General features: G+C 42.2%; 1 protein-coding gene across 3 annotated transcripts in view; it reads left to right on the top strand.

Annotated features, from left to right (window-relative positions):
- LOC118289024 (myosin-10) overlaps positions 1-12,033 on the top strand; it is a 51,379-nt gene that overhangs the window by 18,213 nt on the left and 21,133 nt on the right. For all 3 annotated transcript variants that reach the window (XM_047328174.1, XM_047328172.1, XM_047328173.1), the window contains exons 4-6: positions 6,839-6,866; positions 8,895-8,997; positions 9,907-9,936. In XM_047328174.1, coding sequence (XP_047184130.1) covers positions 6,839-6,866; positions 8,895-8,997; positions 9,907-9,936 — 161 coding nt within the window. The remainder of the gene's footprint in view (positions 1-6,838; positions 6,867-8,894; positions 8,998-9,906; positions 9,937-12,033) is intronic.

The following is a 12,033-nucleotide window of genomic DNA, read 5'->3' as shown; positions in this document are numbered from 1 at the left end:
AGGGGCATCCGAATTCCAGCTCTCACACACACACACACACACACAAACGCACACACACATAAAGTGGTACACGTAAATGGCCAGTCAGCTCCGTGGGGCTGTCCGCCCTTCTGTTCATGGGCTCATGAATGCCTCTGAATGCCTAACTGGCAGCTGGTTCAACAGCATTACAGTAAATAATGCAGTTGAGCTGTTTGGTCATGCAGTGGTGCAAAAGACCATATGTACAGAAATGTGCATGTAGTAACTTGATCTATGAGACAAAATATCCACAAATTATGTAATTTCTATGAGTAATATTACCAATGGTCTTAGTCATGATAGCTTTAACTGCTGACTCTTAACAGTTTTGTGTAAATTGCTAATGATTCTGGTTTTGTGCTCATTAGAAACAGACCTGCTGTGTCGCGAGTCGCGACTGCTGTAACAAGAGATGTTAGTTTTAAGATATATATTTTTGGCACATAAATCTTTTCTGCCATACTTTTAAAACGGTCACACTTAGGACTGCAGCTATTTATTATTTTACTATTCATAATTGATGAATATGCCTTCAAGTATTCATGAGGCCTCTATAAGATTAGAAAGCTGTTAAAAATGCCCTTATTAGATGACTAAGATGTTAAATCTGCTAACTATCTCGCAGTTCGGAGTAGAACTGCAGAGGGAAAATAAGTTCACCTCACTTTCATTTTCATATTTATTTTCATTTTTAGCAGAGGAGCAATTAAAAAAATATTGTCATCTGTGGGCCTGACTGTTTTACAGCAGCAAGAGTGATACAAACATTTACAGTTTCATTTCAGTCACTGCAGTACATACAAACTAAATCACATTACAGTAGAGTAGTGAAAAATGGTCAGCAAAACAAAACAAGAAAACAAAATACATAGACACCACTGAGAAGAGGACACATTTAGAGGAACCTTTGCAAAGTCTGAAAATGTGACATAGTTTCGCATGGCTTCAAGGGAGCTACTATCACATTATTATACGTTTGCTTTGTGCTAAAGATTGTAAAAAGGTCCCTCTTGGACCTGCAAAGTTCTGCAAATGTGTCCAGGGGTCCTTTCCAGCTGCACAATAAATAAAGTGAGGTGACTGTTAGTGTTAACTGTTAATCACCATTGGAGGATTTATAGCATCTAAGTCTTGTAACAACTGCTGTTGGGGGATGCAGCACATTACTCCTCCTCAGCCCTCTGCTCAAGTGTGTTAAATTTGCGTATTATCATAATTGTTCGGAAGCTTCAAAGTGACAGTTATACACTGCAGACACCCGCAGACCACAGCACTTCCCAGATCACGCTGACTGTTTGCTACTTCCACTGTCTGGGAATGTGAATGAGCTCTGTCTCGATTGTGTCACACACACACACACACACACACACTTAGAGCATTGTTCCTCTGGTTTTAAGAAGCTCTGGATTCAGTCCTGCCTCTGTCTAAGGCCTTTATGAGTACGCAAGGCGCCATTTTTACATCACCTTTTCATTAATGCAGTCACCTTTTTCAACTATTGTGTTGTGTGCACAATTGTGTGTATATGTGTGTATGTGTGCCGTAACCCTCACGCTATAGTGTATAACCATAGTTTATGAGAGTGCAGCTCACTGGCTATCACTTGGGATTTCTCATGTGAGTGAAGTGGTTGCCATGGCACTAGAATTTTCACCGTGTTCAGTTGCACTTTACGACTTCTTTTATGAAGCAAATTTTGTGAGCTGGGGCTGCAGTGTGGAAAACTGTGTTACATCCAGTTGTCAAGACCCCAAAGGGCTGAAAATCATGTTTTCAAGCCAAACTCCACTTCTTTCTTTTAGCTGCATGTTCCTAATCGGAAAGTTGTGTGTTTCTGTTTCAGTCATTGGCATATTGCATGGTCAGTGAGTTCCTTTGGAAGGTGCAAGGGCTGCTTTGTCAATGTTATCACAATGTTTGAGACTTATAGAAGAAGAATAAGTGTGAATGGAATGAGCAACACTCAGGAGCACAGTTTCTGGGTTTGCCTTTTTGGTCCAACTGCATTGAACTGGAGCCACATTGTTGAGGACTGTTGACAATAAATGGTCGTAATTATGAATCTTGTGATGAGAGTGTTTTTGAACACCAAGGTTTGGTTTCAGCTGCGGGGATGTGGAGAACATGTTTGGTGACTGTGGTTGGGAGTCCTCGAACCGTTTCAGTTCTGAAGCCAAATGAGAAATTTAGTTCCACCTTCGGACTGTGGCTCAATGGTTCTGAGGGGGGGTCTTAGTGTTATCCATGGTGACTCCCTAGAATTTCAACCAAATCCATTTTGACCCACTGCTTAAATGAAAATATAATTTGTTGCATTTTTTAGACCATTAACTACAAATTACCTGTTGGACATAATTGTTGACTATTACCCAAGATAATCTGTTGTGTTGTCGATTGTTGAACATGTTTGTCCTGCCTTCCGTGCAGTTTACAGTAGGTTGCAGCATGTATTGTGTGAAAACGGAACAATGAACAGCCAGGAGAAGGGGGCCGACTGAGGCTGGACAAGGTGAGATGAGGTCGATAAGAGGGGGTTATAGTATCGTTTGGGACTTTGTGGACACGGGGGGGGGGGGTTCTCTGGAATGTGAAGAATGAGGGTTTGTTTAATCCTCGTGGGGGATAAATTATTAGCAGTAAAGGGAGCCCTGCTGTGTCAGACAAGCCAGTCTCCTATCATGGGAGCACTGAGGTGAGATTTGTTCATGTGAGCATTGTTGCACAGCCATGAGATGGACTGTGTGCTGTTTGTTTTAATTGACTGGAAAAGAGGAATTGAGTAAAAGTGAACATAGATGAGTTAATACAGTGCTCTCTGTAGACTCCTTTCTTCCAACTCGGACAAATGTGCAGCAAAAGCCAGGAAATGACTGCTAGAAAGTATTGTTTTTATAACTGCCTGCTCTCTGTCTTGAACACAGAGTAGAAGTGACGTGTTTCCCCCTTCAGTGAACTGTTGCAAAACAGACGGGTCTGAAATCTGCCTCTTTTCTGTGCTGCGGTCTAACCCAAAACTTGATGAATGAGCCAACTTATTTCCATTCTACACTGATATTACCTAGATGATTGGCATGCTAGTTGCTGTGGAGGGAATAACTAAGCTCTGTTGATGAGGTGATCAAATTGAAATCATCTGTTGGTGTGGAAAAGCAATTTTGTCTTCAGTGGGCTCCCACTCTTCAGTGGTCTGAGTAATCTGTCTTTGCACCATTCATGTTGGGGGAAAAGGGAAATGAGAGAGAACAGAGAGAACGGGGAAACACAATGTGGGTCAAGATTTAGTGAGACAGTAATGAGCTACTGGAAGGGAAGAGCACGATCACGTTTGGTTGGTCCACCTACGCCTGGCCAGCACGGCATCCTGGGTGAATATGACCCAGCAGTTAGTTGCCGTGGTGATATAGGAAGCAGCAGCTGCCAACAGGGCCAAGGTGGCAGCATGGACCAGATGGATGCACCCACACTCAAACAGCACAGGGCACGTTGTCCATTTTATAGAGAATTTTTGAAAACAAATTATAAAGACAAAACGTATTACTTTTTTCACTCTGTCAAAGATCACAATGTGTAAATTCACTTCTAACAGAAAAAAATATTTAAGAGGTTGAATCCAAATTCTGGAATGTGTTAAACTGTGAGAGCCACAGGAATATCTTGGATGTGAGACATTTTACCGAGCCCCAGCCTTAGTTTGTTGGATATGATTTTGAGCGCTCTCTATGTTTTCATGGAAGAGGACATTTAAAACTGTACCCGTTGGTTCTGCCACTGTATCTACCTTGTTTTTTTCTGTCCTTGTAGGAATGAAATCATAAGAGACAAAGGCTAATGAAAGGAATGATTGCCTATCAGGGAAAGCGCTGACAGGATTGGAAGCGGAAGTGATGGATGTTTGCAGCGGAAAAGAGGGTCAAATGAAAAGTTTTAAAGGGGCATCAGGGCTAAGCTTGGTAAATATAAGTCTGATGATGAGCATAGATTAAAGTGACTGTAGATCCAAAGTGGTGTGTGCGTCACTTTCACAGGTCCAGCTTTTTCAGCATCTAGGATTGAAGGGCAAGATCTTCTCGTCTTTGATCCATTCATAATGATATTCAGGCACAAAGGAAGATTTATACAAAATGTGACTGTTTAACTTCAGCAAAGCCCCTACTTCAACACACGCTCAGCATTTTCCTTTTGTGTTGTTGTAGTTTTGTCTGCAGAGCCACATTATCTATTACTGCTCATGTTGCTACAATTCCACCAAACAAATGACTGTTGCTGCTGCGGCCAGAGGAACAAAACATACTGTAGATTCCTCTGCACCATGAGGATTGTTTTCAGTAAAGCTTTACCTTCAGTAAAGGTAACTATATGGGAATTTGCGCCGACTGCAGTTGTGTTCAGCGCTTAGGGGCAATTTAAAAAAATATACACAATCACAATTTGTAACAGATTTTTTTTCTTCTCATCTGTCACAGATTGCAATCAGGTGCTAATTTCAGAGGCATGAGGTCACGCGTGCAAAACTGCTTCTCTCTGTAATTATATGAAGCTGAGTGGATGTTGCTGCAAGGGCTGTTCAGCGAGTGTGTGTTTGGTTTTCAAATTCATGCCCGGTTACGCAGGGTTGCGTGCCTCGTTCCATACTGGACGTAAGGTCTCGTGAAAGTCAACATTTGGTGCACCTGATAAGCATCGGGTTTATGCATATGTGGCTGTGAAACGCAGACAGGAAGAGTAATCAAACTTTAACCCCCGCGTTTCAAAGGCTACCTCATCATCGAGGGAGATGGCGCCAGTTAAAGTGTGTGGCTCGTTCATCATCCCCACAGTTACAGTAACTCTCATCCATCTCAAGTTTGATGAGTGTACATTATTCTTTTTATTTCTGCATGCCTGTGCATATTTGCAAACGTTTGATGAACAAAAGACTTTAACTAGAAGGAGAAAGGGGACTCTTTTTATGACACAAGAATTCCAGATGCACATGCACACACACGCACACAGACACAAAAGACCAAGCTCATTGGTCACCACCTTTTTCATACAAGGGAAGTTCAAACTATAGCGCAAGAGCAAAAGGTCATTTTATTTGGCGAAACACCCTCTGAGCGGCCTGTGAAAAGTAACCCACATCAACAAGGTGTGAATAAGGTCAAAAACAGCTCAACCCCTCATTCCCACAGAGTGAATGGCCATTGAGACACCTCTGCATTCATAGATAGATAGATAGATAGATAAATACTTTATTCATCCCAAGCTGGGAAATTCCGGAAATTTCATGCGCCCTTTTATAGTTTTCATTTGAGGTTCGAGCTAATTGGAACCTTTTGTTGCCCCAGCTTTATACAAATAAAATGGAACGAAAGCTCACAGTGAGCTACCAAGGATAATTCTTGAACATTTGAAAAGAAAACATATTAGAAGAAGGAAGTTCGTAGAGGGCATACCTCCACCAAGGATAACGCCCCTATCTTGCCATGTCAAAGAAAATTCCTGGATCTGCTTGTTTTCCGGATCACCACCCCTCCACAAAATTTCATGGATATGAGTCCCATAGTTTTTAAGTAATACTGCTGCTCACCCCCAGACAGACAAAGAAACTGCAATGACGGGGGTAAAATATGTCATTTCTGCTGCCTTCCACCAATGACGACTTCACTTATAACCTACTGGCAAGTTTCTAAGGTCCCCACAACAAGACAGGGGCAGTATATCATCCACCAATAGCTCTGCTCCCATTCCCTCAGTATGGCAGCTTGTAGTTTTGAAGACAATAAAAAATGGAAGAAGCAGAACGTGTGTTTGCATGGGTTTTATCAGTTTAATCGAGTTTGGGAATGTGAAAGAGGTGTTCCCAAATTTTCAGGAAATGAAATATCTCCTTACTTCCTGCCACAGGAATGTCAGCACCTACTCAGTGTTAGCAGGAGGACTCATGTGTCTGGCACAAACATGTTCAGATCATTATTAAACCTGTTGCTGTGTGTGTTGTCACAGAGACATTAAATCTTATGTTCATTGCACGGATACAAACCTGTGCCAAACTCAAAGTAAAGGATCCTAAACAATGATAATTCACTTGTATGAAGAAAATGCAGTTCTCATATCCAATTACACGAATAATCATTTTAAATAACATCAGTCTAATAACATATTTGGAACATGGCTGATTGTTGGGTAAATGAAACCTGACATCCTCAGACCTAGAATATGTGACAAACATGTTTGTTTGTTTACTAGTGGGCATATTAAATTAGGGCATGCTCTGATTGTGACAGCATGCGGAGGAGTGTAGAGTTTCTGCTAATGAGCCAGTCAGTTCCCTCTGGGTTCTGGTCTTTGTAGTTCCTTGTAGTGCGCAGCAAGACCTTCAAAGTTGAGGGGTCACACACTTCAGTGGGCTTTGCGAATCCTGTCATCTGGCCTTTGGTCTGAATTCCACTGTGATGAAAGGTGTGAGAGATTCAGTTACCAGTCTGGGTGTCAGTTTATGGACATCACGCAGCACGGCTTCACTGGGTATTGCAGGCTGAGGAATGACCTGTTGGCTGTAGAATCCATTCTTCACATTTACTGGATAAATGTGACTTTTGCGTCCATGGAGCAATATTTCACTGTGTCCTGTTATTCTCAGGAAAATTGATCCTACAGCAAAATCTCACCCAGCGTAGCTTCGGTATTTGCATGTTAATGCAGTTCATTTCACTGTTAGGATCCAACAACTTGACCACAAAAGTCGTCTTTGTAATTATTGTTGTCACAGTAATTGTTGAAGTCAAGGAGAGGATGGATAGATGCTGACTGTGTTTTCCTGTCTTTCTCTGAACAGATCGTGAGGACCAATCAATCCTCTGCACGTGAGTACCAACTCTTAAATCTCCCATGAATTCTCTTCCTCCTCGCCTGTCCTCTCCTCGCCTGATGTCATATTTCTGTTAGGACAGATGGTTGTTCTGTTCTTTAAGGTGGTTCTGCTAATAAAGCAGCTTGATGGCCTAGAAAATGAAACTGTCGAAGGATGAAGATTATATAGCTCTACCTTAATAGGACTATCTGGTATCAAGGCAGTGTCTCACTTCCTGTCCTTAATTGTTTTTTATATGTACCTTGCCCTGAAGAGGAGTAAAATTAAGCATTGTAACTTTAGGGAGCACTTTGAAAGGATCATTGCTCCAAGGTTACCTGCTTCCCTGGTCATTTTGTCTCATTCGACCGAACCCTTTTCCGTCCCCCTTCACCTTTCTCTAGCCCTGGGTCAGTTGGCCAGCTCCCATCCTCCTGCTGTGTTTTATTTTTAAAGACTGGTTTCAAATGGCTTTTTGCGGATGCTGGGTTGTGCAGCAGCTCTACCCACTACCGAGGGGAGTCGAGAGTGTGGTTTGGTGCCCTGCCTTCATCTATTATGGCAGCGAGTAATTAAGTGCCACACTCTCTCAGTGTGGCTTGAGTTGGGGCTTGAGTGGAGGCTGCCAATGAACATAGTGGCCTGAAAACTGTGCCCCCTCTTGGTGGCAGTGGAGAATATAAAGTGTGTCACCTCATTGTTTTTTAAGTACGGTGGTCACCCAAAACTATTTACTGTATATTGTTTGTATATTGACAGGATGAACCTGTGTTCAATATCCCGTGTCAGACAGAATTTGAGAGTGAAGGACTATAGTCAATTCAAAAATAGGCTCTAGTTTCTAGATCACTACCTAAACAAGCTGTTCTTGTGACCGATTTTCAGCTTGTAACACTTTTGGTCAGTTGCTCGGACAGTGTTGACACAAATTAGAAAATACACAGGAAGTGAAGAGTAGCCCTCATGTTGCATTTTGTCTACATGCTTTCTCCAATAGAACTGGGAGCGTCCCATACCAAGTACCTGTAGAATTTCTCACTTAAGAGTTGAGAAATCTGTTAATGTATGATAATAATAATAATAATAATAATAATAATGAAAGAGACGTATGGGAGGCAGGAGATACAAAAGGTGTTCACAATGACCACATGATCACAGCTTGTCTATAACAGTAAAGGATCAGATGTGAGTGGTTAAATCTTTGAGGAAAAATTCCTTCGAAAGGAGCCAAACTGGGAGGTGTAACTAACTATTTTGCCATGCCTGTATCCTGCGTTCGAGGACTCGCCCATCAAGCTAAAGCTGCAGCCTTCCTTGTGCATTTGAGCTAATTGCCAGCTAGACTAAAGCCACCAGTATGCAGCCCAATGTAGTGTTGCTGGCCCTGGTTTTAGGGCTCAGGGACCCGAGTGTGGGAGCTGTGGACGGCCGTGCCTGAACATAGCTATCATTAGATAGAGCCTGGACACTTTGGAGACTGGCCCAGCAAACCACAGGGTTCTCCAGTAAAACCAACTCACACAGGAATGGATGGATTTAGAAAGCAACAACACATGGCCTAATGGTCTCTCTCTCTCTCTCTCTCTCTCTCTCTCTCTCTCTCTCTCTCTCTCTCTCTCTCTCTCTCTTTTACTTTACTCAGTTTTTTCTTTCCTTGGAGTTCATCAAATCACTCCTAACCACCATAATGATAACTAAGAGTTATTTAGGTTAAGCTTTGACGGTATTATGTCTTTACCTTGCTAAATTGTGGACAGCATTCACAGACTATTTCCTGTGATTAATAATAAGAAGAATAACATGGAAACATAAGACAAGGCTCAATATTAAATAAATCATACGCATTTAAAACACACGCACATGTAGACTAGGACTGAAAGATGGTCAAGTAAAAGCTTGAACTTCATGAAAACAAAGGGAGTGACAATTACTGTACTTGTTGAAAGTTATGATGTCTCTTTTCTGTCACTCAGCCTTCATTCACTCACACTCTGTCTTGTCCATGTGTATATCCATGCTGTCTTTGCCCATTGGATTTCAGAGGTGAATCGGGCGCTGGCAAGACCGAGAACACGAAGAAGGTCATCCAGTACCTGGCCCACGTTGCCTCCTCACACAAAGGACGCAAAGACCACAACATTCCTGTGAGAGCCCCACTGCCTACATTTCTCTTTCTTCTCTTTCTCCTCTCCTCTCCTCTCCTCTCCTCTCCTCTCCTCTCCTCTCCTTCCTTCCTCTCCTCTCCTTCCTCTCCTCTCCCCTCCTTCCTCTCCTCTCCTCTCATCTCCTTTGCTCTTCACTGAATGGTCTTATTGGCATTTGTGAATTACCTCTGCACATCATTGTTCTAATTTAACTTAATAGTTTGACATTTTCACAAACACACTTATTCACTTTCTGGAAGACCATTAAATGCAACACTACAGCCTTAGCCCTGCTCTGTCTGTGTAGAAGAATATCCACCTACCAGGATTTTTGTTATAGTATTTGTTTAATACGCAAAAAAACCCAAAGGTAACGGATGACAATTAACAGTCTATGGGAGGGTTAGGTGCTGGATTATTTCTGGAGTCTCTGCTGTTGTTTGTACAATTTAAACAATCACACAGTGTTAAATAGTGAGCTTTGGAGATGTTGGTATGCATATCTATTTACCTTTAATTACCTGTTTCCCTGAGTTTCCGCTCCTTATGCTAAGATTAGATAAGCGGCTGTGACTTCATATTTAGCGTACAAACATCAATCTTCTCATCTGCCAGGAAGTAAAAAGTGTTTTTCCTAAAATGTCAAACTATTCCTTTAATGAATTGTATCATTAATGTGCTCTAGTCAATCTCAAATGCATAGCCTAGTTTTGATATTCATCTGACAAGGAGTCATGTATTAATCTCCTGGTCACCGCTCCTGCTTTGTGTCAGCCAGTGCCATCCTGCGAGAGTGCAGCCGTCGCTTGGCCAACTGTGACTGTACAGGTGTTATGTTTCTTGTGCCTTGTGTCTGACATAAGTGCTTCAGGTTTTTAACACTTGCATTTGTTTATCCATAACGAACAGCCCGAATCTCCCAAAGCATTCAAGCTACAGGCAAGTGTATCTCCCGCTTTTTCAAAAAGAGTGTGTGGTCTCTTTTTTTTTGGTGTTTGTGTGTTGGTGCATGCTCTTCTCTCGAAATCTATTCTGTAATGACGTTGACAGGCTAATCTAAGCTTCTTTCTTTATGAAGCATTTGTTTGTGCTGGCTCAGTCTTCTCACATGATTATTTGAAGCCTGGTGAATCTTCCATTAAACCACAAGGCTCATGATAATAAACACTTTTATTATTTGGATCAGGTTTGTGAGAACAGTTGGAAAATTTTAATGTTTTATTAGAAACACAGATCAGTCAAATACAACTAATAAGATAATACTTACCATGAAATCTGGTCACATTAAGTACTAGTGAATTTTTCCTGACTCTGTGTGGCTTTTCTTTGTTGGCTTGTTAGTCCTCATTTTAAATTACGTGTTATTTAGGACGAGCAGCGTGAAAATTGGACCATAGCCGCACTAAACATCTCCCCTCAAGCTTCATCTTTACATTTGAGTGAAGTGAAATCATGATACCACAAACCTAGGATATCAAAGATGATGACAGATTGTAACAGTTGATCAAATCTTTCATATATTCATGCATGTTTTCTACTGGTGATGCACTCTCGATGCATGTGTGTAGTTTGAGGAACGTTTTTCCATGAATAATTAATTTATAGCTTGGCTTATTCTATAGCTTTTTTTATTATGCCAGTAACCAAATGTGTCTTTGATTCACATGTAGCTTTTTTTGCCCAGACAATAATCAGACACAGAGGATTTCTTTGCAGATGTTATTGCCTAACCTGGATTTTCAGATTTTGATCCACGATGCTTTGTCCCAGAAGTAACATAAATGAAACTCTGCTGACAAAGTACTGAATTTGCTCCAGCCATCATCCCGACAAAACTTGATATTTTCTGGCTCACTTCACTTATCTAATAGCTGCTTTTTCGTTCCCCCCTAAACCAATACCTGATGTGTCCGTGTCCTCTGTAAATCGAATAACTATGTAATTGGCGTGAGCCCTACAACCAGGCGGCGTTTAGCACACGCAATCTGGGTTAATGCTTGTCTAATATGGTGTGTTTCAGTAGCAGGGAGTGAGAAGCTGCATGTCGGGGCCTCTCAGTGCTCCCCTGCCTGAGTACGCCATCCTCACTGACCTCCTTAATGCTGCATTCCCTCTGTGTTGCATTATGTCTGCCTCTGGGCACAGGCCAGAGGAATGTAAAACCAGGGATCGAGGCAGAGCGAAGATGTGGTGCAGGAGAGCTGATTGGAAAGGAGTTAAAAAGGAGTTGGGGGGGGGGGGGTAGGCCAGATTTCCTTATTTCTCTTAGTGAGATAGATAAAAAGCCTTTTTATTCATGTTTTATTTATGCAGGTATGTATGTGCTAGTTTCTGTTTCCTCTGTTAGTCAGAACCTGAAAGATGAAGGGGAAAATGTGGAAGAGGATAGTGGAAAAACACATGTCCGTCAGGAGGCATGGGTTTTACTGGAGCTTTGCGTCAGTCAGGTATCAACACAGAGCAAGAAAGAAGAACAATGAAATGCTGCTTGTACATTGTTCCTCCAATGTGTTGGACATATCTGGACAGAGATATTAAACTTTGTGTGTAGACCCGCATCAGTGTTGTTAGTCAGAAAACTCTGATTCTGGACCTCGTTGCCTTGTCGTGTCATCGTCGCACACAGTGAGGTTGACTTATTGTTATCATATGGAGACAGTCACACAGGCCAAAAGAAATTAGTAACGTCCCTCCTTCTTTATCCTGGCTTTCTGTATAGCAGCACATCCGAGCCGGGTGATACTTGGTCCCATGTTTCTTCCAACAGCCGTTTCTGCCAGCCAACCAGGGAGCAAGTCGTAGCTCAGGTGAAACTTCCGCTGTTCCCCCTGGACAGTCCAGATGAGTCATGTCAAGGCAGGGTCTGATCTGCTGTGCTGCGGGCGGTGACACTAGACACAAGGGCTATTCCTGTACTGCCAGTGCCCTGGATAGAGGAGACTGTCATGTGTAGGGGGAATTTGAGGTTTGAGGGGCCATAGGGAATGTCCCAACCGCTTATCAACCCAGGTTTCGAGATTTGGGAGGAAGCCATCA

Source organism: Scophthalmus maximus, chromosome 17 (assembly GCF_022379125.1).
Source record: "Scophthalmus maximus strain ysfricsl-2021 chromosome 17, ASM2237912v1, whole genome shotgun sequence".
Taxonomy (NCBI): Eukaryota; Metazoa; Chordata; class Actinopteri; order Pleuronectiformes; family Scophthalmidae; genus Scophthalmus; species Scophthalmus maximus.
The sequence above is the reverse complement of the archived record's forward strand: the minus strand, read 5'-3'. Positions and strand labels throughout refer to the sequence as shown.